The sequence below is a fragment of the Pan paniscus genome, chromosome 11, assembly GCF_029289425.2.
Source record: "Pan paniscus chromosome 11, NHGRI_mPanPan1-v2.0_pri, whole genome shotgun sequence".
Lineage (NCBI taxonomy): Eukaryota > Metazoa > Chordata > Mammalia > Primates > Hominidae > Pan > Pan paniscus.
Window position 1 is genome coordinate 107,802,114 of NC_073260.2, and position 27,179 is coordinate 107,829,292.

Sequence of the window (27,179 nt, forward strand, 5' to 3'; positions counted from 1 at the left end):
TGAAGTAGGATGGTGTTCTATATGGAAGAGAGGGTGGTGGTGGAAAAATAGATTATTTTGAAGAAATATTTATGAAGCTTCAGAGAAGGGACAAACTGGGCTTGCTGATTGATACCTGGAATATGCTTTTATTGTCTAACAAAATATTGGATCCAGCTGTACATGTAAGACTTACCCGTTGGCAGTGTGATTGATACTGTTAAAAACTTGAGTCTGTTTACCCCTTGCCATACAATTTGTTTTGATGCAATAGTGAACACAACTCCACTGTAGATTTAAGTACTATTTATGTGAATTTTATTTCCCTGTTTAGTCACTGAATCACATTGTAGTGTTGGCATGGTAAGTTTTGTAATTTGCTTTCCCGTGTGAAGAGTGCTTTTCTTGAACCAAATGTTGACTTCTGCATACTTTTAAAAGTTAGGCTTTATGTCATTACAAAGATTTACAGTTATTTAATAATGATTTATTGCAGTAATTTATTCTGCCAGCTGTGGCACATTTTCACTGGAATTTGTAAATCAAATTTATATAGAAATTTACCAGGACATGCATTTCAGGATTTAATAAAATATACTCTAAAATCTTTTTGAAGAATGTAGTTTTATGCTTACACATTTGGGATTAAGCTTTACCTTAACAGCCATTGTTACTATTCAAACTGCTGTGTTTGTCCCACAGTCATTGAAAAGAAGAGTCAATGAGATCTGTTAAAATACACATCCAGACCTTTAGTGTCATGTTATATTTGACCTGGGATATTCATATGATGTTGAGGGACATGGAAACATCCTGACATTAGGCTCTGTGCAGTTCTGTAAGTTTTAATCATATTAAACTGTGCATCCAGAATCATAACTGAGAGTGAATGTAGTGGACTGTATTCATTTAGAAACCCTAAGTGTCAGATTTTCTCTCCCTTTTTCAAAACTTACTGGCTAATAACCATGTGGAATACATTTAGCATTGGCTGCGCCAGCTCACACTCCTGTAGTTTCTTTGGAATGCACAAATACGGCAAGTTATTGTATTTTCTTTCTTATTTTAAAAAAGATTGTTGCGATTTTGTTTACTTGATGATATATATGTTTCTAGAGAGAGAAAATCTAGAATAAAAAGAAAACTATACAGATTATTTTGTAACTTGTGTGTCATTAAAAAAATCTAGCAATTTGAGAGGCTGTATTTAAAATGTGTGATTGCCAAGTAATTTGTAAGAATGACTTGTTCTCTAAGACTGCGTAAGAATTTTACTTCTAAGATTAAACTACTAATTCACAGCTTCAGTCAGCTGGTTATTTTGTGTACAACAGCATGAAACGTCTCATTTGACTTAACTACTGCCGCCCAAACACATTGACTTCATTGATCAGTTGTTTTAATATTGTGAAGATACAGTCTGAATGTGCCCTGAAGCTAAACTTTCAGGTTATAGTTAATTGTATTTAAAGCAGTAGGCTTTGGACTATCTAAAAAGGAAGTGAAAGCATTTGCAAATATTGTAGCCTTTAATTTTTCATAGTAGTTTGTTTATTATGTTCAAGCACTGGTAAAACATAACTTAACAAAACAAAATGAGCCAAAACAGCTTACCATCTGAAATGTAAACCCAGTTTATCGTCGGATCTCTTATTTTTTAAAAGACGTAATTTCTTAAAAGAAATTATTAGAACAGTCTTCAGCTAGGAGTTCAAGTTACCGTACATAAAAAACTGGGTCTTTATCTTATTAAGATGAAAATATTTTTGTTTTTAGAGTCTTGCTCTGTTGTCCAGGCTGGAGTGCAGTGGCGTGATCTGGGCTCACTGCAACCTCTGCCTCCCGGATTCAAGCAATTCTTTTGCCTCAGCCTCCCGAGTAGCTGAGATTACAGGCGCCCGCCACCATGCCCAACTAATTTTTGTATTTTAGTAGAGATGGGGTTTCACCATGTTGGCCAGGCTGGTCTTGAACTCCTGACCTCAAGTGATAAAACTGCCTCGGCCTCCAAAGTGCTGAGATTACAGGCGTGAGCCACTGCGCCTGGCTGAAAATAATTGTTAAAAATCTTTAATTTTATATATACATATGTGTATATATATATACACATACATATATATACATACATACATATATACACATACCTATATATACATATATATATATACACATACATATATATATATTTGTGCTGGGGACAGCAGCTTTATATTTCTAGAACAATTGTAATAACTTTTTATATGATTTATGACTCTTCACAGTGTTTGATATTTACTTTTATTTTGAGAAAAATTAATCTGCAATGCAAGGGAAGTTGAGAGATAGGGAGATTTCTTGAAAGGGAGCAAAGATAAGACTTTTTCTTGAGAGAGTTCATTGCTGATCTCTTAGATGTGATACTGTGTTTTCCTTGAAAGCATGTAACATTTGTGTGCTGAATGGATCATGGAGAACGCATGAGCTCCTTAGTTTACATTTACTCATCCAGTACTCCAGTGCTCACAATATACTAGGGTTTTTTTTTTTTTAAACCATTTTCAATGCAATTTAAGAGAATATTTTAGAATTAAGTTTTCACAGTTTTGTAGTTTTTTTTATTTCACAGTTTTGTAGTTTTTTTTTAGACTTCAGTGATGTTTTAAATGTTTTCCTTGTGCTTACCTGGAAAAGCTTTTTAAATGATACCAATTTGGAATGTTAAAAAAGGTATAATTCTGGGATGACAGATATATTTAATCTTGTGGGTGAATTTAGACTGATGGTTGGTGAATGCTTTGAGAGTCTGAGGTGGGCCAGAGAAAAAAGACACAACTCTGTACTTGGTTAGCAATGCCTGCCATTGCCGCTGAAGTACCAGTCAGTGGAAGCATCTCCTGAATTCATCTCCCTAGCCCAGAAACTTCTGTGTTACTGTAATCATTCATTTATTCATCTTGTGTTCATTCATTCACCCAAATTCTTCAACATTTCTGAATATGTGGCAGCATGCCACGCATGGTAGGAATATAGTGGTGAAGCAGACATGAATTTGCTTTCAAGCCTTGATGAGTGGGAGGCTTAATCGTTCATTAACAAAGAGTTGAAAACAGGGTGGCAGCGGTTTTGGCAAGAATGTGTTACGGTCTAATTCAGAGATACTGAACTTGGGACCTAAGTAAGAAGGATATTCTGTTGTAGAAATCTGGCAGATTCTAGAGTTTGTTTGAGAGATCTCTTGCATTTGCTCGTTGGGTATGCCAGGCATTCTGGAGGGATGCCCATTCCCATCTGACAGGATAGATGATCTCCTGGTCAAATGTATAGATGATGTCTAACATCTCCATAATGCAAGGCAAAAGTAGGTTCTGTAAGGGGAATGATATGACATTAGTTTAGAGATGAGTGGTAAAGCCATATGCTGTTGGGTGTGATGCCAGTCAGTAGTAGATGGTAGAGAATTGAAGATAGAGCATAATTTTAGTGTTCAGCCATTTTTAATTTCAGAAAATATTTTTAGGTAGAAATATTTTAACTGTATAGTACATGTATTGGTACAAATATAAGTATCAAATTATATTTCTACCTTCACCATTTTTTCCAACTAGAAATCTTGTAATTATCTTTAGCTTCTTTTCCCTTAGAGCTAAAATTATTTTAGGTATCAGTTCTCGTAGATTCTTTAAAACAGAAAACAAAACTCGAAATTGTTAATTTATTTCTCACAATTACCTAGTTTAGGTCCTCATGCTCTGTGATGGGCTGTCCATTTCCTATTAGTGTCTACTATAGTTTCAAGTGTAAATGCATGCAGTGTAAATGAATATAAAACTGATAAAATTCCTCGTTCTTAGAGCTTATGTTCTAGGGAATATTTGAATACAAACAAATCCCCTAATTTAATACTTCTGTTTTCTGCTGCATTCACCATTCCTAGATGAAACATAACTTCTGTTACCTAACTATTGTGTTCAGAAATTTGAAGTCCAAATTTCAAGGCCTCTACAGTTTGCCTGTATATACGCTTTCTAATCTCATGTCTTATTAATTAATATCTTTCATCTATCCAAGGAACAGTGCATCTTTACATCCTTACACTATTTTTTTTTTTTTTTTTTTTTTTAAAGCACAGGATCTCTCTCTCTTGCCTAGGCTGGAGAGCAGTGGCACGATCATGGCTCACTGCAGCCTCAGCCTTCCAGGCTCAAGCAATCTTCCCACCTCAGCCTCCTGAGTAGTTGGGACCACAGGCATGTGCCACCACACCTGGGTAATTTTTAATTTTTTTGTAGCGATGGGATCTCACTCTGTTACCCAGGCTGATCTCAAACAACCGGGCTCAAGCTGTTGACTTTCCCGCCTTGGTCTCCCAGGGTGCTGGGATTATTGTACTTTTATTCGTGCTTCCCGCACCCATTTGGAATGTTCTCTTCTCTTTGCCTTTTGATATTCTCCTTAGTATAAGAATCTTGGCTCAAATTGCTCTTTTAACCAAATAACGTATGTTCCTGGATGTATGATAACTAACAACACGTGTACTGATTGTAGACTTCTACTTTTGTAAGAGAGTGCTTGTTTACATCTTTTATTTAACTTGTACATTTACATATAGTCTCTCCAGCTATACTGTAAATGATGTGAAATTAGAGGACTTTGTTTTAAATATTCATACTGGGCTAATATGAGCACAGTTGAAAAGCAGGCAGGAACTGTGCTTTGAGCATCCTGGAGAATGAAACAAAGCTTACAAGCTTACATACTGAATTTCTAAGATCGTCATTCCCCCATATATTGCTTAGAACCTGAAAATTCCAAAACTCTCTTTGGTTTTCAGGGCCATCATTATATATTAATTTTTTTATTTTGTTAATTTCATATATATATATAGTATAAAAAGTGAAAAAAAGTACAGAAGCTTACATAGAGAAAACAAATGGTCCATTGCTTTTTTTTTTTTTTTTTGAGACGGTTTCGCTCTGTTGCCCAGGCTGGAGTGCAGTGGCCTGATCTCGGCTCACTGCAATCTCCATCTCCTGGGTCCTAGCAATTCTCTTGCCTCAGCCTCCTGAGTAGCTGGGACTACAGGCGGCTGCCACCATGCCTGGCTAATTTTTGTATTTTTAGTGGAGATGGGGTTTCACCGTGTTGGCCAGTCTGATCTCGAACTCTTGACCTCAAGTGGTCCACCCACCTTGGCCTCCCACAGTGCTGGGATACAGGCATGAGCCACTGCACCCGGGCAAATTCTCCTTTTTTTCTGTTTACTGGATTCCTTCTTTTTAAATTTTTAAGACAATGTCTCACTCTGTCTCCCAGGCTGGAGTGCAGTGGCACGCTCAGGACTCACTGTAGCCTCGACCACCCCGGGCTCAGGTGACCCTCCCACCTCAGCCTCTGGAGTAGCTGGGACCATTGGCACGTACCACCACGCCCAACTAATTTTTGTATTTTTTGTAGAGATGGGTTTTGCCATATTGCCCAGGCTGGTCTTGAACTCCTAGGCTCAAACAATCTTCCTGCCTCGGCCTCCCAAAGTGCTGGGATTACAAGCGTGAGCCATCACACCCAGACTTATTTGCCAGATCCTGAAAGGTATTTCTAGCAATAGCTTAGCCCCATTTTAGAAGTATTTGTTACCTCCTCAGTTTTTCTTTTCTACTCTCTTTCTCCTGTTTTTCTCTTTCTCTATAAATGATAGTACACAGTATTTACTGTTCTGCATCTTGCCTTTTACTCATGTTTTGTTTGGAGATGTTGTTTATCTGTATTTACAGTTTTTTTTCCATTCTTCTTAATGACTACTTAATATTCCATTGGAAAGATTCATAGTAAAATAAAATAGCAAATTCTAGAACTGGGAAGAAGGCAAATGTTAGGCGAACAATTAATAATTATAACTAACTATGAAAGGATAAAATGGTAGATAGTTGAATTTAAGAAAACAGAGCCTTCCCAGAGCTCCTCTTTCCCATGCCAAGTCAAATAGGAGGCCCTAAGCACTTAGAAGCCTAAAGATATTACCAGATATTAATTGATGTTTAATTATCAAGAAAGATATGTCCTGCTTAAAACAGGGTAACAGGCAGCACCTTTTCAGAAAATTCTTGTCTAAAATGGTAGAAACCTGGAGAGGCAGTGCTGGATATTTGGATGAGCACATATTTTGAAATCAGACCAACTTGGTCTTGAATTCCCAGTTTGACACTTAATATAAGACTTCGGCCAAGTGACTAAACTCTCTTAGCTTCCATTTCCTTATTGGTAAAATGAGAATAATAATACCTATCTCAGAGGACCTGTGAAGAATGAATGAAAAAATCTTTTATGTTTTGCATAGTACCTGGCACACAACAGGTGCTCAATAAATATAAAGTTCCATCTCCTTGACTCTGTGCCCTTCCAGAATGATTAATTTCCTAAGAGCTCTGGATGCTGAGATTTTACTGTAATTGTATCTTTTATTAAACTTACAATGTCTTGTACATAGTAAGAAGTCCACATTTATGTGTAGATTTATTCTGTAATTCTTAAGAGTCTGGCTTGGTTTTCTTGAAACTTTTCATGAAATTTCTCAAATCTCTAGAAGCGGGTACAAGGACAATTAATTATTTATGTACCCTGTGAAGATGCCTAACTTGGCCAAATGTCAACATCTCAAGCAGTGGTTGTGCTTGTAAAATTTTAATAATCTGTACTTTCGTAGTATACTTTGTATTTCTTTGCGTGGTGTGATATTTTGTATATTTTAAAAATGGGAAGAATTTCAGATGTTTTAATATCTGTTAGGTGGAAAGTATAATTCTTTTTCAATTACATGTATTAATTTTTTTTTTTTTTTGAGATGGAGTCTTGCTCTGTCACCCAGGCTGGAGTGCAGTGGTGCAATCTCTGCTCACTGCAAGCTCTGCCTCCAGGGTTTACTTCATTCTCCTGCCTCAGCCTCCCAAGTAGCTGGGATTACAGGCACCCGCCACCACGCCCGGCTAATTTTTTGTATTTTTAGTAGAGACAGGTTTCATCATGTTAATCCAGGATGGTCTCCATCTCCTGACCTCATGATCCGCCTGCCTCGGCCTCCAAAAGTGCTGGGATGGCAGGCCTGAGCCACACTGCCCCTGGCCAAATTTTAAGTTTAGGCCAGGCGCGGTTGCTCACGCCTGCAATCCCAGCACTTTGGGAGGCTGAGGAGGGCAGATCATTTGAGGCCAAGAGTTCGAGACCAGTCTGCCAACATGGTGTGAAACCCTGTCTCTACTAAAAATACAAAAATTAGCCGGGCGTGGTGGCACATGGGTGTAATCCCAGCAACTCTGGAGGCTGAGGCTCGAGAATCCCTTGAACCCAGGAGGCAGAGGTTGCAGTTAGCAGAGATTGGACCATGGCACTCCAGCCTTGGTGACAGAGCAAGACCCTGTCTCAAAAAGCAAACAAACAAAAAACAAAAACGAGTTTAATAAGGTTCATAGGGTTAAATGTGGGGGGCTCTGACACTGATTGCAGTCAGGTTCAACATGGCCAATATGAAGTCATCTGGCTTGTAAGTTTCCTAAAAATTTAATAGTCAGTTCTCACAAGTCGCAAAGAGTAAATCTGGTATACTACTAGATTATCAACCTCCTGGGTGACTGCTTTGAGCTCCGGTGTAAACATAGTTAGGAGAACCAATTCGTGAAAAATGGTCCAGGCTTTGCTACCAGTTTATTCTTTGACTTTGCCTCAGTTTCCTTGATTGTATAGTAAAGCAATGGGATTAGATCTGTTTCCTAAGATTTTTTGGTATGACCTTACAATTCTGTGTGTGTAAGGCTGCAGAAGCCAAGGGGCCCAGGCTTTATACGACTTGTCTCATATTCACAATATCAATATTTTTTTCTTTTCAAAAAAGGTCTCCCCTAGTTAAAGCAAATATATTTGAGAACCACTGTTACTGAAAAAATAGCTGTCTCAAAGCCCATGTCTGTACTTGCAGCAGGGCCCCTGATACAGTCACATGTAATGGGTTTACTTATTCCTTATATATATACTACAATAAACAATCTAGGGTTTAGGAAAACGCAAAAGTAATGGAATGCAATTCAGTGTTATTTTTATCAGAGACAGGCATAATAGAAAACATTTTGGTACTTGATACTTTATTTAAATATGACTTTCATTTATGTGTGAATGAACTCTCCATATATGCTAATGGATGCTTGTAGGCCAGGCATCATGAACTTAGATGGCAATAGTGGCCAGGCAAGTAAAGGAATTGCGAGAACCTGGTAGGGTATGAAATGAAAGTACGTGCTGCAGAGAGTAGTTTCTACTCCTCCCTTGCTGATTGTTGTCAGGAAGGAACATACGTTTCTGTTACCATATCTTTAATTCTTTAACGCCTCACCTTTTGCCTCTCCCTGCCCATTCCCTCAGCAGCTGAATATCCATATTTTAATTTAAAATTTCTTGTGTTTTACATGTTGGTCATTAATTAAACATATGCACACTCATACACACTCACTTAGGAGGAGCCAAGCAAAACACATCTGAAGCCAAACTTGGCCTGTGGTCTTCTACTTTGAAATCTCTTTTCACACACATACCTACGCAGCAACTGATATTTTAGTACTTGTATGCTAGGCGCTTGGCTACACCTTTTGCACTAATAAAAATGTTTAACCTTCACAACAATTCTTTGAACAGGTACTTTTATTTCCACTTTAGAGATGAACTTTGGATAAGTAACTTGCCAAGATCACACAATTAGTAAAAGGTTCTGCAGTTATTCAAACCCAAGAAATTGCGCTGCAGAACTCTGACACTTAACCACTTGGCAAAATTGATTTCCTGGATATGTTTCTTCTATATATGCTCTAAGCAGACACACAAAATGTAAATAACACTATAAAGGATGAAGAGAAATTGTTTACTATTAGTTCATTCATGTACATATGTTTGCATATGTGGGCATGATGTGATAAAGCACTGAAATGCTATAAGCTTTCACATTTTACACAGTTTTTCTGATAAAGCTCAGTGAGACCAGTGTAAAAATTTCACAGGGAGTTTATATTTCTCCTTGCCACAAACTAGACATCCTGAGCTTTGGGGCCAACGTTGTCTTTGTCCAAGGGCAAAAGTTCTCTTTCTTCTCATTGTCATATTTAAACCCCACCCATGGAAATGCTCCAAGTCCTGAGTGATGATCACTTCCTCTGGGCAAGGGTATGAAGAATAAAAGTAAATCTAGCAGGAGGAGTAAATCCCAGAAGACAGAGATAAGTACTTGAGGTCAGAGACTGCGTCTTTTATAGTTTGTCTACATACCAAACTCATTAATATGAATAATCATCTTAGCAGTACTGGTTGTAGTAGCAAAAGTAATACAAGAAACCAGTCTTCTCCTATATTTTTACATTAGCATTCATTATTTGTAGGATTTGGGAGGTCTTTTTGAGAAAGTGATGTGAAATGAAGTCTCTCCCACGTTTTTCCTTTAGTTCCACTTTTTCATACTGACATAAAATATTTTTCAACCTTAAAAACTGCAGTCTAGGCCAGGCATGGTGGCTTACGCCTGTAATCCCAGCACTTTGGGAGGCTGAGGCAGGTGGATCACAAGGTCAGGAGATTGAGACCATCCTGCCTAACATGGTGAAAACCCGTCTCTACTAAAAATACAAAAAAAAATTAGCCGGGCATGGTGGCAGGCGCCTGTAGTCCTAGCTACTCGGGAGGCTGAGGTAGGAGAATGGCGTGAACCCGGGAGGCGGAGCTTGCAGTGAGCAGAGATCGCGCCACTGCACTCCAGCCTGGGTGACAGAGCCAGACTCCGTCTCCAAACAAACAAACAAACAAACAAACTGCAGTCTGTAGGAATAAAAGTATAAGATGGTAGGGGAAAAAAACTGAGAATAGTGTGAACAAAATCTATGTATTTATCCATTTAGGTTTTTCCCCTGGCGTATTTTGGAATACCCTTTGACACCATAAGCCTCTTTATGGTTTACTCACTTGGTATGGAATGGGGGAGAAAAAAGGAGCCAGTCCATCTGGCAGTATTCCTCTCAACACCCTGTACCCATCATGTGAATGGAAAGCACCCCAAACCTTCATTTTCAGAACTGTATCTCAGCCTCTGGCTCCTGAAGAAAACCAGTGTGGTTCAGATGTGGGATGGGAAGAGTGGTTTGCATTGGCATCAGCCCTGCGGGTGCTTTGGGGCTGGAGCACACACAGCTGTGGGTTACAGATGCTTGCTCTCCGGTATTAATGTGGCCAACATGTGAAACCATGACACCCACAATACTACACAAAGGTCCACGCCTCTGATAGTTTGAGAAATAACTCCTTCTGAAGAAATTCCTTTTTGAAGGGCTAGAATACATTCTAGAATGGAAGGTCCTCTTTCAGAGGGGTAGAACCAGGAAAGAGATGCCTTATAATGTTGGACAGAGCACAGGGTGTCTGTAGGCTTAGGAGCTTTAACCAAACATGGGAAAAAAAAAAGTAAAAAGTCTGCTCTAAACCTTAGATTAATAAATTCGAAATTCTGTGCTATGCATGTAGCAGAAAGCTTGTACACTCAAGTCATCCTGTAGTTTCTTTGGAGATGTCAAATGCAAGCCATTGTTGGTGGTTGTCATCTGGCCTGACTCAGGGTGTGTTAGAAATGTTTCCACCGATTTTTATTTCCCTGAGCTGTCTCCAAGGATGGTAGAACCAGAGGAATCTATACACAAGAGAAAAGAAATGAGCATGGGTTCTTGGTAATTTAATAACTAGGACTCTTTTCAGGGTGTGGGGATTTTGTCCTTTCTCACTCATTAGGCCCATGCTTCCTTCTGACAGTACACTTGAGAGAGCTGAGATGTTTCCATCCCCCATTCAGTTAGTGAGACAGTTTTCTCATTCAGGTACAATTTCCAGTGAAATAGTAGCTTATAAGTATCCAGAAGTTAGTTTATTGACTCTTATTGCACTTCTGAGCACCTAATAAATAATTTATTAGTCTGATGGATATGTGGCTACCTAACTATGGGGCATGAAATATGCACTGTTTTTCTAATATACTGTAGGGAGACCTGTTTATAAAGTATTTAGTATTGGTTTTATAATGCACGGTTGACAACAGGAGACCACGAAGCTCAAAGATCAATCTCATTTTGGCCCACAGTATTAATGCTGCTTTATAAAGCTCTATGACAGGTCACTTAGATAGTGGTCTTCACAGAAAGGACTCTGTTAGGAAGGCAGGCTGTAGGGGCTGCCAGTATAGTAGATGAATGTCTTTGTCTGTGTCCCTAAGGTGACTCTGGCGGTTGCTGATGTTGGCCAGGTGATGGAACCCATCATTTCCCTGCTCTCCAGAGGGATTCTGGACTAGAAGTGCTGAGTTCTGCTAATGCAGACCTTGCTAATTGGGCAGAAAGCTGGTGTGACTTTGGACCACAATTGCAGTTCTGGAGACAGAAATCAGGCAATAAGGAGTGGAACTTGGCTCTCTTCAGCTTTGTCTTATGTTTATTAATGAAGTGAAATTATTCCACATCTTTTATGCCTTTGTTCAAATCACATAGGTGACATAGCATAAAGTATTTTGATTTTTGTTGGCTTTGGGGAATTTCCTAGCCAGAAATAAATTCATAGACATTAGAACACTACATACTAAACACTTCGAATTTGGGAAAACCTAAACAAAGACTAAGTAATTTCATCCAAAATCAATTCTCAGTGTTTTACTTTATTTTCTTCATAAGAACTATACACTATGAGAATGCTGCATAATGACAATGATTTATAACATACTATTGCCCATCAAGGTATACGTGTTGTTGTCTTTTTTTTTTTTTTTTTTTTTTTTTTTTGAGATGGAGCCTCACTTTGTCACCCAGGCTGGAGTGCAGTGGCGTGATCTCAGCTCACTGCAACCTCCACCTCCTGAGTTCAAGCGATTCTCGTGCCTCAGCCTCCCAAGTAGCTGGAACTACAGGCGTGTACCACCACACCTGGCTGATTTTTGTATTTTCAGTAGAGACGGGGTTTCACCACGTTGGCCAGGCTGGTCTTGAACTCCTGACCTCAGGTGATCCACCTGCCTTGTCCTCCCAAAGTGTTGGGATTACAGGCGTGAGCCACCGCACCTGTCATGGTGTATGTTTTAGAGCAAGGTATTTTTCTCTTTGTGTCCAGAACTCCTTGCTGGTTCTAAGTATTTCACTTCCCAAACTGGGAACTCTGAGCTATACTTTCTTGGACCCAGTCAGCTTGTTTATTATTTCTCACGCTTTTGTGGGAACCAGGCTGAGTTCTACTATTTGCCATTTCTGTTACTCATTTCTTACTGATTCAGAGTTTCTTTCTTTCTTTCTTTCTTTTTTTTTTGAGATGGAGTTTCGCTGTTGTTGCCCAGGCTGGAGTGCAGTGGCGTGATCTCGGCTCACCGCAACCTCCACCTCCTAGGTTCAAGTGATTCTCCTGCCTCAGCCTCCTGAGTAGTTGGTATTACAGGCATGCACCACCATACCCGGCTAATTTTGTATTTTTAGTAGAAACGGGGTTTCTCCATGTTGGTCAGGCTTGTCTCGAACTCCTGACCTCAGGTGATCCGCCCACCTCGGCCTCCCAAAGTGCTGGGATTATAGCAGAGTTTCATTTTACCCTTTCCAGTTGGACCCAATGTTTTCTTCCTTCTAGTACTCCTCGATTCCTTCCTATCAGGTCTCCCTTAGCAGATAGCCCCATCTTTAACTTTCCTCAGATGATTATTTTGTTCATGTAGCTGTTGTTTATTGAGCACCCTGTTAGACCCTGAATTAGGAAAGATAAATTCTGTCTCTTTTAAGAAGTGTACAGTTTAGTGGAAAAAATTGGTAATAAATTGGTTTTCTAACATGAGCAGTTTTAATATATGTATTTCTTAACCACAGATTTTTTTTCTGTATCTCTTACCTTTGGTTTCTGAGGGAAAAAAAAGGGTTTCTTTTTTCTCCCTCCAGGGGCACCCTTTTCATTTGTGCTCTTGATCATATTCTCTCCTCGGACCCTTTCATACCATTTTCCCTCTGGCTTAGATCTTCAATATCGTTTTCTCTCTTGGCTTCATCCCCTTTGCCTGTAGTAGTCTCTTTTTTCCCTGTAGTGAAAAACAAACTGCCAACTTATGAACACAACCTGTCTGAGCTCCTCTAACTTTTCAGACCACGTTTCTCTTACTTGTTTTCTTTGCAGAATTTCTCCAAAGAATGTTTTATCTTTTCTGCTTCTTTGTCTTCACAATTTGCTTACTTCTTAACTCCTCTGCAATATGGATTCTGTATACCTATCAATCTACAAAGACATTCACTCTTATGACACAAAGCCTAATAAAATATTTTAGCCACAAATATACATGAATGGTATGTTGAACACTCATTGACCCGAGTTTAGGAACTAATAATGTACAAACACATCTGAAGACTAGAGTTACCATTTAAATTATACTGTGTCAGTCACTGTCAATCTCCCTATCTGCCTTTCCCCATTTTTCATCCTTAAGCACTATTCTGATTTTGGTATTTATTATTCCTATGCCTTTTGGTTTGCTCTTACTGTATTTGCTTCTACTTACTATTTCACTTGGTTTTAACCATACCCTAAATATAAGTCTTGTTGTTCTAGATCATTTAAAACTCTCAAGCATCCTATCTTCTGTCAACTGTTTTCCCTTATCAGGTGGAACGTTGGACAATCACGATGCTCCTGTTAACGCTGTTCCTTCTGTCTTTTCCCCTAATAACCATGGATATCCCCTGAGATACTAACCTTGGCCACTTGTTTTATCTCTTGTTTCAGGTCTGTGTAGATGGCTGCTGGATGTGATAACTTCAGTATCAGTCTGTTTTCTAACATTTCCAGTTGCCTGGTTATCTGCATGATCCACTGTTCCCCCCATACTAAACTTGCTATATATTCTCACAAACTAGTTCATCCCCCTTTCTGTTGATAATGCTACCATTTTCCTGTGCTCAGACTATTAGAACTTTAGTGGCATTGTTGACACTTCTCATTTGTTACAGTCATTCTGGTCCCCTTGATTTTATCTTCACAGTATCTTCTGTATCTTGTCCTTTTTTTTTTCTCCAGCCGTATTGCCAGTAATTTACCCAGATTATTGACTGATTGATTGAGATGGAGTTTTGCTCTTGTTGCCCAGTGGAGTGCAATGGCACAATCTCCGCTCACTGCAACCTCTGCCTCTTGGGTTCAAGTGATTCCTCTGCCCCCCCTTCCCAAGTAGCTGGGACTACAGGCATGCACCACTACACCTGGCTAACTTCTTTTGTATTTTTAGTAGAGACGGGGTTTCACCATTTTGGCCAGGATGGTCTCGAACTCCTGACCTTAGGTTATCTGCCCGCCTCGGCTTTCCACAGTTTTGGGATTACAGGCATGAGCCACCATGCCCGGCCTATTTTAATGTCTTCCTAATTGGACCCTGCTTTTGTCTTTTCACACTTCAGTCCATCTGTCATACTGTTGCCAGATAAATCTTCTTGGAGCAAAATAATGATCAGACGTTACTGCTGTTGAGAAGCTTTTGGTAGTTTGGACTGTTGGTAGATAACAGGCTAAATAGCAACTCTTTGTAGTGGAGTATAGGGCCCTTACTTTTATAATAGTTCCTATCAACCACTGCATCCATTTCATTGATTCTATGTACATCTTCCCTTATGTTCCAGTCAAACTGTATTACTTCTCTAGGAATATAATCTACGCTCAGTGTGAGAGTGCCTCGGCGTAGAAGCTTTTTTTTTTTTTTAAACCATACTGGCTGGAAGGGATCTCTTAAGTTGTATGGAATTCTGCTCTTGTTTCTTTTCCTATTCTGTTTTTGTTAAGGTTGTTTTGTTCATAGCTTATCTCCTGTACTAGATTGTAAACTTGTGAGCAAGGAGTTTGTCTTAACTTTTGTGTTCTCCACAGGTTCTTATACTTGGCAAGGGAGCGGGGCGGGGGGCTGGGGCGGGAGGATGGGGGTGGGGGTGATTAGTATTCCCTAACAGCAGTTAAAAGTGTCATATTAAGTGGAAGAAAAGGGAGTAAGAAATTGAGCTAGGCAGGGCAAAAGTGTATCCATTATCAACCAGCAAATTATTCAGTTATTCCCACTTTGTTACTTTAGTTCTCACCAAAGTTTATTTAGCTGTTGGCTACTATCAGCCTTAGAAACTATTAACTCTTAAAAAATGTGTTTAGTTGGTCATTCGTGTGTTATATTTGCAATTTCTTAAAAAAAGTTTTGATGTACTCAATGCTTTTAAGTAATACTGTCTGGGCATATGTAATTTCCTTTCCCAATCTCTCAATAGGCACACCTTGGGCCCACCCCACCTCCACATAGCCTTAATTACAAATCAGAGGACAGGCTTAGTGAGCAAGACTGGCCAGCATATTTCAAGGTCCCATGTTGTGGGGTTGATACATCTCAAATTGAGGTATGTTGGTTTTTTTTTTCCCCCTTTAAGTTACTTGGACACACTCGCATGCTTTGATTACCTAGTTAAGATATATCTCTCACCTCTTCTTTCTGCCACTCTTTTACTGTCTTTCATACTTATCCTCATTCTATGAAACTCAGGTATTTATTTGCTTCCTAACACTTCTTGCCTCTGAAGAAATAATTGAAAGTAGATTTAATGATGGTTATTTGAATGATTTTGAACGTGATAAAGTATCTGCCTTCTATTGTTTCTCTCCCTGCACTTACTTCTCTTTTCCTTTTTCTATTCTTTCTTTCCTATTGTTCTAGGGCTAGTTTATTGTTATCACTATTTTTAATAATCATACTATATTAATAGTGTTAGTAGTAAACTTTTAAAACTGAAGTTTAACATACTTACAGAAAAGTGCACAAATAAAAGTGTATAGCCTGATAAATTTTACACACTGAATATACCCAGGACCACCAACTAGATGGAGATACATAACACTACCTGAACCCCAAAAGTGTCCCTTAGCCCAGCCACTATTCTCCATCAAAGGCAATCACTATGCAGATCTTCTAAGGGACCTGTTAAGTCTTCGTATTTTTAACTTGCCATTAATAGGTTTCTGGCATCTTTTGGGTTTCTTAATTTGGAAAACAATCTCTAAGTTCATGAACATTTGCTCTGTTTCAACATTTTTCGATTTAAATATGTATGTATATAAATAGTCTCTATCGAGGCCAGTAGATTGCTTGAGAGTAGGAGTTCCCAGACTTGCCTGGGCAACATAGCGAGACCCCATCTTTAAAAAAAAAAAAAAGCCAGGCGCGGTGGCTCACGCCTGTAATCCCAGCACTTTGGGAGGCTGAGGTGGGTGGATCACGAGGTCAGGAAATCGAGATCATTCTGGCTAACATGGTGAAACCTCGTCTCTACTAAAAATACAAAAAATTAGCCGGGCGTGGTGGCAGGCGCCTGTAGTCCCAGCTACTCGGGAGGCTGAGGCAGGAGAATGGCGTGAGCCTGGGAGGCGGAGCTTGCAGTAAGCCAAGATTGCGCCACTGCACTCCAGCCTGGGCGACAGAGCGAGACTGTCTCAAAAAAAGAAAAAAAAAAAAAGGCCAGGTGTGGTGGCTGAGGTGGGAGGGTTGCTTGAGGCCAGGAGTTTGAGGTTCCAGTGAGCTATGATTGTGCACTGCACTCTAGCCTGGGCGATAGAGCAAGATCCTAGCTCTTAAAAAATAATAGGCCGAGCTGGGCATGGTGGCTCTCGCCTGTAATCCCAGCACTTTGGGAGGCTGAGGCAGGTGGATCTCCTGAGGTTGGGAGTTCGAGACCAGTCTGACCAACATGGAGAAACCCTGTCTCTACTAAAAATACAAAATTAGCCGGGCATGGAGGTGCATGCCTGTAATCCCAGCTACTCGGGAGGCTGGGGCAGGAGAATTGCTTGAATCTGGGAGGCGGAGGTTGCGGTGAGCCGAGATGGTGCCGTTGCACTCCAGCCTGCACAACAAGAGTGAAAGAGCTAGGCAGGCCAAAAGTGTATCCATTATCCATCTCAGAAAGAAAAAAAAAAACAATAGGTCGGGCCCAGTGGCTCATACCTGTAATCCCAGCACTTTGGGAGGCCGAGAGAGGCGGATCACAAGGTCAGGAGTTCGAGACCAGCCTGACCAACATGTTGAAACCCTGTCTCTACTAAAAATAAAAAAATTACCCAGGCGTGGTGGTGTGCACCTGTAATCTCAGCTACTGAGGAGGCTGAGGTAGAAGAATCGCTTGAACCTGGGAGGCGGAGATTGCGGTGAGCCAAGATTGCACCAGTGCACTCCAACCTGGGTGACAGAGCAAGACTCTGTCTCAAAAAAAAAAAAAAAGAAATAATAATAATAATAATAATAATAATAATAAATAGTCTCTGTTTCTATAAAAATTTTTGAAACTTTAAGTATACTGGGATTTTATTTTTTAAGTTTATTTGTTAGGTTTGTAAATTGCATATGAAGGAGTATCATTTTTAGTGTTGCTTTTTCCTGTGATAATTCTAAAGGCAGTGTTGAGTTTCTCAATAATTTTGTAAGGTACTGAACTCTGCCTTGCAATATGGTTTTCTTTTTTCTTTCTTTCCTTGTTTTTTTTTTGGAAACAGAGTGGAGTGCAGTGGCGCGATCTTGGGTCACTGCAACCTCTGCCTCCCAGGTTCGAGTGATTCTCCTGCCTCAGCTTCCCGAGTAGCTGGAATTACAGGCATGCACCACCATGCCCGGCTAATTTTTGTATTTTTAGTAGAGATGGGATTTTGCCATGTTGGCCATACTGGTCTTAAACTCTTGTCCTCAAGTGATCCACCCGCCTTGGCCTCCCAAAGTGCTGGGATTACAGGTGTGAGCCACTGCACCTGGCCTGCAACATGATTTTCTTGGATGTTGGTGAATCTCAATCTTCTTCTCTGACAGTAATTTAAACCATTATTATGACACCTTTACTGAGGCTGCAAGCTTCTTGGTCCACAGACTTTAGAAGGAAGTAAATAAAGAAATTAACATTATCTTGGCTGGGCATGGTGGCTCACCCCTGTAATCCCAGCACTTTGGGAGGCAAGGCGGGCAGATCAGTTGAGGCCAGGAGTTCAAGACCAGCCTGGCCTGGTCAGGGTTTGGTGAAACCCCCTCTCTACCAAAAAATACAAAAATTAGCCGGGGGTGATGGCACACGCCTGTAATCCCAGCTACTCGGTAGACTGAGGCAGGAGAATTGCTTGAACCCAGGAGGTGGAGCTTGCAGTAACCCGAGATCACGGCACTGCACTCCAGCCTAGAAGACAGAGTGAGATCCTGTCTCAAAACAAAAACAAAAAACAAAGAAATTAACATTACCTTTATAATTCTTGCAACTTTCATGTTCATGTTAATTTCCCATTGTGTGCGCCCCCAGCCTGTTTTTTTTTTTTTTTTTAATTCATTTAAGTAAAGCCATCACTGGTTCTTTCCTTGTAGATTTTCTCATAAAACATTGAATATAGGTTTGGTATAAAGAAGCCACTGTTACCGTTTGGACTTGAGAGAAGATTAATAAAGTCACTTTTCTTTTTTTAAACCAAAACAAGGTAGGTAAAATGTTTGACCTTTTGTAGGCACAAGATTCATGCTGACCTCAGCTGCTTTTATTATCTGCAAATATCTTGAGTCTAAGGATTCATCATTTCCCTAACATTTTGTAAACTACCTCATCTACCATACCCTACTCAAATCCTTTTATTTTAAAATTTTTGTAGTGCATCAAGGGATTATGGCTTTTGGATATTTCCTTGATGTGTTTCTATGAAACTGAGCCCCTGATTAGGCTGTCAGGAGATACTGTATTACATTGATTGTTTTAGTTGGTACAGACACACGTGTCAGCTAGAGCAGTTTCTCCCTTTTGCTGAGAAGGGTGAAGCTTTTAGATAATATTTAGTTATGGAGGATGTTTATGCCACTGTTTAAAGTGATTTGACCCTGTGTCCTCCTCCAACCTTAAGTTAGAAGGCCTATTTTCCTCTATTGGTCTAAGGGCATATAATGAAGTCTTCAGCACACAAGCTTTCTCCCTCCCTGTAGGTGAGTGGTTATTATTTTTTCTTTTGTCACGGGCTTGGATATCATGTTCTTATGTGTAAACACTGGACCATATAGTACTCGCAATACTTTGGCAAAAACCAAACCAACTGAAAACTGAAGGCATGCCTTCATGTCTTATTTCCAACTTGGACCATGATCTTGCCCCTTGAAATCTTCAGGCTGTTTTGATGAAGCCTTCTGTATGTTGAAATGCCCAGTCAAGGTGGCCAGAACCATCTGGAGAAGGTAGAGTTGTAAATATGAAGTGACATGTATAATTCTAATCGACTCTTATAATGAGAGAGGGGCCAGTGATTGAGGCTGGCAATCAGAGATGACACAAGCTTTTTCCTTCCTATTTGAATCTGTAAAGACCCTTAAGAGCACTTTGAATTTGTTCATCTATAAGCTGTTAACCCAAATTCACGTCTCAGGTTTTTAAGAGAATAAGCAATAGAATATAGGCGTTTCCAAAGAGGAAGACGTATAGAAGCAGATAGGTGTATAGTTCATTCATTCACAGATAGGCACTAGGTTAGATCCAGTAGTTGGCATGCATGCATCAACATGTTAATTGGAATTAAAGGCTGCTACATTTAGGCTTGGCTAGATCATCTATAAATTGAAACCCAAAAGAGAATTGTTAACTAGGAAAGTGGCTGTCCAGGTTCCTTAAAGTTTAAATACAGGGATCCAACTAGTATTCTCCAAAATTTTTCAGGAATATCAGACTTTACTGCTGTGGAACACTTGGCTGTTGTAAGAGGAGTGTTTCATCTCTCATAAGGATGTAATGAAAGGAAATTAGGAGCCAGTGGGAGAGTGCAGGGACTTAGGTGTAAATGATGGGTGAATCGTTTTTTTTTTTAAGATGGAGTTTCGCTCTTTTTGCCCTGGCTGGAGTGCAGTGGCGTGATCTCGGCTCACCGTAACTTCCACCTCCCAAGTTCAAGCGATTCTTTTGCCTCAGCCTTCTGAGTAGCTGGGATTACCGGTGCCTGCCACCATGCCTGGCTAATGATAGGTGAATCTTAATTGTGAAGATGAGTACCTTTATGAGTAGAGATGGCTTCATATCAGAACTTTATCTTACAAGCTACTCTTTACTCTTCCTTTTTCTCCCCACTCCATGCCAACAGTTAATGTAAACATAGGAGAGTAATATTTCATCTTTGTGCGTGTAGTTTTCTTTTTTTTTTGGGCGGGAGGAGGTGAACTTTTTACTGTCTTTCCATCTATTTACATATGTGAGTCCAGGCAAAACAGGCAGCTGAAATTATGATATAATTTTTTACAAAGGGAAAACCTGAATTGAAATTATTGTTTTACTTCTTTTCTATTCATTTCTTTACAGTGAGTCAAAAATTTTTCCCCCTTAACTTCACATAGAAAATGAAACTTTACACAATAAAGTAAGGATGGCAGGTTTCACAAGGGAAAAAGCTTGCTGTCAACTTCTTTCCTCAGGAATATGGAAATTTGGGTGGATTATCTTTTCAGAAGAGGTTTCCTTTATTACTTCTTTTTTCACTTAAGACATCTGTTAACATTTCACACAGCCCAACAGATGTTGGAAAGCAAGTCCTATACTTTGTTCTCAAGAAAAATGACATTTCCTTAGTTGGTTCCCCCACTTCTGTGACTGAGTCCAGCCTGCTGCATAATTTGCATATATTAAGTTATATACCTTAATGCCATATGAATTTGTATCTTCAGCATTATTTTTATATGGTAAAGTCTGATTTGATTAGAAACTAGTTTACATGTTGCTGTAGAATTAAGAGAGGGCAAAACATTTTAAAACTCTACTTCGAGAATGGCAACCTGAGTCCACATATAAGATTGGATAGCCAGTTTTTAACATTTTTTTCTATAAAATAAATGAATTACAAAAGCTTGAGTTGTTTCGCCATAAGGAAGTGCTGATTGTCATGCGATGTGGAGCGTCATTTTTATTATTTTGGCAAGAACAGGGACAGTTTTGTCTTGACAAGCCATTAGATGAATACCAGCGTGTGTCACATGAAAAACCACTGATCTTTAACCCAGCTCTGTACTTAACCAAGCCTTGAAAATGAATAGTGAATAAAAGAAGAGCAAAGGCAGAGCACATTACAGATTATAGAATCTGTTAACAGTTGCTGAACTCAACCCAGGGAATTACAGGTATTGTTCTGTGAACCAGCAGAAGTTCTAGAGATGCTTGTTAAATTGTATACAAAAACTACACATTTATTTTATATTTGTGCAGGATTTACATTGTTGGAGACAGAAAAAATAAAAATCCTAGAGTACTTTCTCAGTGCAGTAAATGTATGCTTTTATCATAAAATCATATATATTTGCATAGAACTCAATGAGGTTTTTTTGCCTGCAGTTACATAACTTATTTTATGAAAGCAATGTGCTTTTAAAGAAATTAAGTAGAAAGAAGAAAACATAGGTTATATCCCCTTCCCCTCAAAGAAAACACCCTACAAACATACATGCAAAACAAAATTCTTTGCTCACTTGCGTTTTCATGTATTCATTGTGGCTGATTTTGTACACCAACATAGGTTTTTTCTTTTTTGTTTCTTTTTGTTTTCTTTTCTTTTTCTTTTTTTTTTTTTTTACAGGAAATGGAGGGAAAAACCCAAAACCCACCGTAATACTCAAGTACTGAAAAGATCAGTAACATTTTAAACAGTTGGTTGTGGGAATTATTGCTTACAGAGCTAACAAGAAAGAACACACTTTTTTACTCTGCTGGTGGAATTGCATTGTGCCTCCCTATAGTCTTGTTATCCCACACTAACTGAAATGCAAATTTTTTGTAACTAATTGGATCTCATTGAGGGTACATGCACAGTGTGTAGTTATATGCAAAAAGGTTTTAAAAAGTAAAATTTTCCTGCAATTACAACTTTTAATTACTATCCAAAACATGGTACCTATAGCACAGGTTTAGAATATATATGTCTGACTTTTTTACAGATTACTCAAAAACATGAGCTATGAAATGCTTAATAAGGTGTCAGCTCGAAAGTTACAGGGAAAATGTTTAATTACAGCAATCTATAAATTGAATTTTACTATAGTTATGTGAAAATAAAGATTTCTTTTTAAATTTAGGATTTAGTGTATTAGAGCCAGTATATGAAAGGCATGTTATAGTGCATTCCTTTTGTTGGAAGATTTTAAACGTTAAAACATCATCAACATCAGAAATCACTTTCAGAGCCATTGCCTTTTTTTCCCCTTCAGTTCTCCAATCTATTTTACCATTGTAAAATGCTTTTGAGTGTCTTACTTTGTGTAAGTATATTTCTACTTATGTGGTGTGGTGTGGGGGAGGTATTCACATTCACACAATGTCTTTAACTTGGATGCAGTGAAACCTAGTTTGGTGGACTTCATAATTTCCATGGTCCATCTCTCACTACCAGTAAATGTGGGAAAGCCAACAGATGGCCTTTAAGTACTTCTGATTCTTTAACCTGAAATACTCAGAATCAGCAGCAAAAAGCAATTATTGTGGAAGTGATACTTGTCTTCTTCCTTCTAGTTTCAAATAATTTTCATATAAATGATTCCCGAGAGTTATTCCATAATTGTCAGACCATGTAGCCAGTGAAAAAAACTCAGAAGACATACTTGTGCCTTGTAGGTGTATTTTTTTGTACCTGTGCCTGTAAAACGATACAGATGTCCCACTTGCTAGATAGAAATTATCCTAACGTCAAATGTTCTACACAGTATGTTATATGTGGAAGTTCAGATCATGTATCTTGGGGATTTATAGAGGGGTCAAATGTTCTTTTCAAATATTTATTTTAAAATGAGTGTTAGAGAAATTTGAAATCTTATTTATTATTGAGTCTGGATTAATTGTTGTCTCTTTTTGTAACAAAGCTTGTCCTCTTTGTAAATTTGTGTTACAAAGTAGTTAAGATTTTGTTTGAGCAAATCCATTTAGCAGGTGCAGTACTGTATATTTATGAAAAAATATTTTTTAAAACTTAGAAAGATATCCTGCTGTTTTTAAGGCTTGTGTTGTGGCAGTAACATGTTATATTGCAGACCTGTTTCAGCCAGGGCCACCTCAGCCCATGATATCTGAAGGAGCTCAGTTTGCCTATACTGGGTAGCATTTTGTCAGAAGACTGCTGGCTGGGCAGACTAGATTTGGATGTATTAGCTAGTCAGCCTAATAACCCTGTACAGACTGTATTGATTTTCTAGGAGAGAGTTTATGAACTAAATAAACTTGGGGTTGGTGTCTTAATAAACTGCTTCTCTTAGTCTGTCACACTTAGTTACGGAGCTGTGCAGTTTAGGGGGAAAAAAGGCTAATTCTGTTACAGATTGTTCACAGCAGGGTCTCCAAATTAGCCCTTTGTTTTGTAATGCCACCTTGCTTGGGCTCGCTTTGAGCACATTTCTCAGTTTTGCCCTAATGAGTTGCAACACTGATAATGTGGCTGATGATCTTTCATTGATTTCACTATCACTTGCTTGTCTGGTAATTGATCCGTTGCTGAGCCTCTAGTTAATTATATCGGCTTTGACATGGCCCGGTCCACGGGGAATTTCAAGTCTTGCAGAATAACAGTTTTAATAAAAGAGTCTATTACTGCAGGTGCTTGCTGCTGCATGCCAGTTGATTTTTGTGTTGTTAGTGTGTGTGTGGGGTGGTGGGTAGAATACCTGGGAAAGAAGAGGACTGTAGGAGTGAGAAAAAACGGGGTGGGGGCTAGAAAAAGAGGAAGAGGGAGTGAAGGAGGGGGAGAAAGAGACAAGGAGAGGGCGAGTGAGAGGCGAGAGAGAACACACAGGCAAAAACACACAGGCAAAGCGATACAACAGAGCCTGAGTGGAAGGAGGAGGAAGCTTGCTATTGACAGTGTCCTTAAGCCTCCCACAAATAACAGCCATTAGTGGGAAGGTCAGGAGCTGAGCAGGCAGCTTGACTGAGGCACTGAGTGCCACTTCAGAAATCAAGAGGCTAGCAAATTTTAGAGGGAGTTTAAGTGGGTAATAGCTAGCAGTAAAGGTACAGTCACTGTTGACAATTGACTCGTATGGGATTTTCCTGCCCTCCCCCCCAGCAAGAATATTTTTATTGACCACAGGTGGACTTAATATATTTTAAGGCAACAATTCTTTGGGTTCTTGTTTGTTTCCTCTCAGATATTGAATTTGCTTCTTTTGAGACTTTTTTGTGCTTAATGGTGGTGAACTGGAGGGAAGTTTAACAGAAAAGCTTTCAGGAGATGTCGGTTCTAGAGGGGAAGGCACATTTGTGTCAACATAGTGTACGTTTTCTCATCTTTTCTCATTGTCCACTAATGACACAGAGCTGCCATTGAAGCTCTTTTCTGTTTCTTTTGTTGTTTCAGAGAGTAAGGTTTATTGTTATTCTTGAGTTAAGAAGGAGCAAGGAGAGTGGTACATTTGTCCTCGATATTTGTAAGTGGTTGAAGATTAATGTTCCTTACATTTTAAGTTTAGGAAGGATGGCTTTTTCCTGCTGACTACTTTTATGAGATGGCATGAATTTAGCTTTCCATTTTGAAGTTACTGTTTATGTACAGTGCATTTTGTTCAGTGTTGCTTTTCCATAAATAAGGCAGACAAATACTATCTAATAAATAGGTGAATAGTTTTAAGACTTGTTTAATTAAAAATACGACATGTTATCAAGGGTGTATTTCATCAGGCAGGAAAACGTTATAGAATTTTCCACAGAGATTTTGAATAAAAAATGGAGTTTTTATATTCATTACTTTTTGCCTGAAATGGGACAGGCTTTTTTTGTTTATCTTTTTCTTTTCTTAACGATTTGAAAGGATATTGCAGATGCTTCATCTAGGAACTTTAACAAAGGATTTTTTTCTACTTCTGAGCTTTAAGAAAAGGCATACTTTTTTCCTTTGCCATTCAGTTTCTCATTAGCTAACATCCAGTTTAGTAATTAATAGCCTGAGGTACTAGATATTAAATAGTATATATTTATATTTGGCAAATGTTTATTGTGCATCTTCTATGTTATAAAAACTGCTAGGCTTGTTTGCTTACTCTTTAGAGTATAAGGTCACATCTCTATGTACGTTATTTAGGAGTTTCTATGTGGTTATAAATAGCCCAGCACATACGAGATGACTTTCAGGAGCTAACATTTAGACCATAACTGAGCCAACTTTACATTCTCTTACAGCTGAATATTTTACTTTCTTCAGTGTAATTAAAAAAAAATTTAAGTATCACAGTTTTACAAATGTTAAAGCCAAAGACTGGTGTCAGATATTATGTGTTGTATCAGAAAGCATTGTTGAGAAAAATTCCCGGGGAAGGGCCCTAGCTTCCCCTTGCCCTGTGCACCGTGATTGTGGTGCTGCCTGGAGTGTGCATAAGTGTGTATCTATCTGTATATCTGGAGAGGGGTTAGTGCAGGGTGTCATTTGGTGCCTGACAGTGGAACAGTGCAGTTGACTCTTAGCTCTGCTATCCAATGACATGCAGTGGCTGAGAGTTTGAAGCTGATGGTTGGGTCTCCAGTGCCGCCTGCACACCTGACAGGCAGCTGTTAAACTGAGCAAAGGCAAGCTTGGGGAGTCACAATCTATGCATAAATGATAGGGATATCTGTGCAGAAGGTGCGAAAGAAGCTCTGACCCCCTCCTTCCCCCAAATCTCCCCCTTCCCAAATGAAATGCACAGTTCAGCCAGCTTCTTAACTACACTACACTCCTGCTACTGGCTGCCAAGAGGCTCAAAAAATCCACCTTCACTTTTCAGTCAGAAGAGGCAGAAGTGGATGTGAGAGAAAGAGAGACACAGAGAGACAGAGAGCCAAAGAGGGCAAGAGACTTGACTTTAAGAGACTCCTGTACTGACAACTCCATGCAGTTCGGAACCAGAACGACTACGGCTGAACCAGGGTTCATGGGGACATGGCAAAACGCTGATACTAACCTCTTATTCAGAATGTCCCAACAGGTAAGTTACTTTATTTCTTGATTTTTTTTTTTCTTTTTTTAAGAAACCTTGAATTGTTATGGGCACTTTTGTTTCTGGTGTTTTTCTTTCTAAATATTTTTTAAAATGTGGTCACTTCCTAGTTAGGCTCTTGTTTTGTCATAACTGTGTTACTGGAATGTGCAGGGTTACTTCATGGTTTCCCTAAGGGCGTCTTAAAAGAAAAAGGGGAAAGGATACTGAAGTAAAAGAAAGCAGAGACATTTTTGAAAAGTTTCACAGTACAGTCTGGGTCAGGGGAAGACTTAATTTATTTCTTTGTTTTCTGTTGAGAATGAAAAAAGCCACCACCCAACAAATGTATCTATCAATATGAATCACTTCGTCCAAAGTGTTTGCGCTCTCGGAGCAGGTTCCGCAACCTAAAAAACAGTCATCAAATCTCAGGGCCCCTCAGAACAGCCCTACTGACTTCATGTGGCTGGAGGCAGCTTCGTTCAGACCTGAGAAGAGAGACAGGCTGTGCAGGCTTGGCTGCCAGCGCCGAGGGTTGCTGGAGGAGTCGGCGTGCGTGGCGGGCTGTGCTGCTCGGTCCTCGCTCCTCCGCTCCGCTCCTCCTTGCCAGCCAGCCCTCTGCGCCCGCCCCTGCATTCCCTTCGCCGGCTCCGGCCCGCTCTCCCGCCCGCCCGCCGGCCCGCCGGCGCACTCACTCGGGCGCAGCCTCGGCGTCTTCCCCAGAGCCGCTCCTCCGTCCCGGCCGCGCTGGAGGCGTTCGGCTTGCTGGCTCTGCTGGGAAAGCCGACGTGGTAGCGCGAGGCCATCGGTTACTGATAATTAATCACCGGAGCCGGCGGCTCGTACCATGCGCTCCGTGATACGCGCCCTGTGCGCCGGTCTCCTCTTGCACAATTGCTGGCTCCTTGGCTCCGCGGGGGAGCGAGGGTGAGAGGAAGCGAAGGGGACACAACCCAGAAACTTTCATCTTGGATTGTGCTCAAGTGAGGGAGGGAAGTTCCCTGGTGCCTCCCTCCTAGACACGTCTTGCTTTTCCAAAGCCTACACCAAACCCACACAAAGCAAGTTAGTTTGATATTATCATCCACACACAAAGCAAGTTAGTTTGATATTATCATCCACACAGCACGAAAGTACTATTGACAAATATACTTGGATTTTAAGTTGACGGCGGTTATTAAGAAATGTTGTGCCACTCATGAGG

General features: G+C 39.7%; 1 protein-coding gene across 15 annotated transcripts in view; it reads left to right on the forward strand.

Annotated features, from left to right (window-relative positions):
• The window catches only part of BNC2 (basonuclin zinc finger protein 2), a 461,841-nt gene that overhangs the window by 119,857 nt on the left and 314,805 nt on the right, over window positions 1-27,179 (forward strand). For 8 of the 15 annotated variants that reach the window (XM_063594470.1, XM_063594471.1, XM_063594472.1 and 5 more), the window contains exons 2-3: window positions 15,282-15,407; window positions 25,781-25,981. The exons of 1 other annotated variant lie outside the window; for it this stretch is intronic. In XM_063594470.1, the coding sequence (XP_063450540.1) occupies window positions 15,282-15,407; window positions 25,781-25,981 (327 nt within the window). The remainder of the gene's footprint in view (window positions 1-15,281; window positions 15,408-25,780; window positions 25,982-27,179) is intronic. 6 more of the 15 variants (XM_063594474.1, XM_063594473.1, XM_008976192.4 and 3 more) reach the window with 2 other exon arrangements.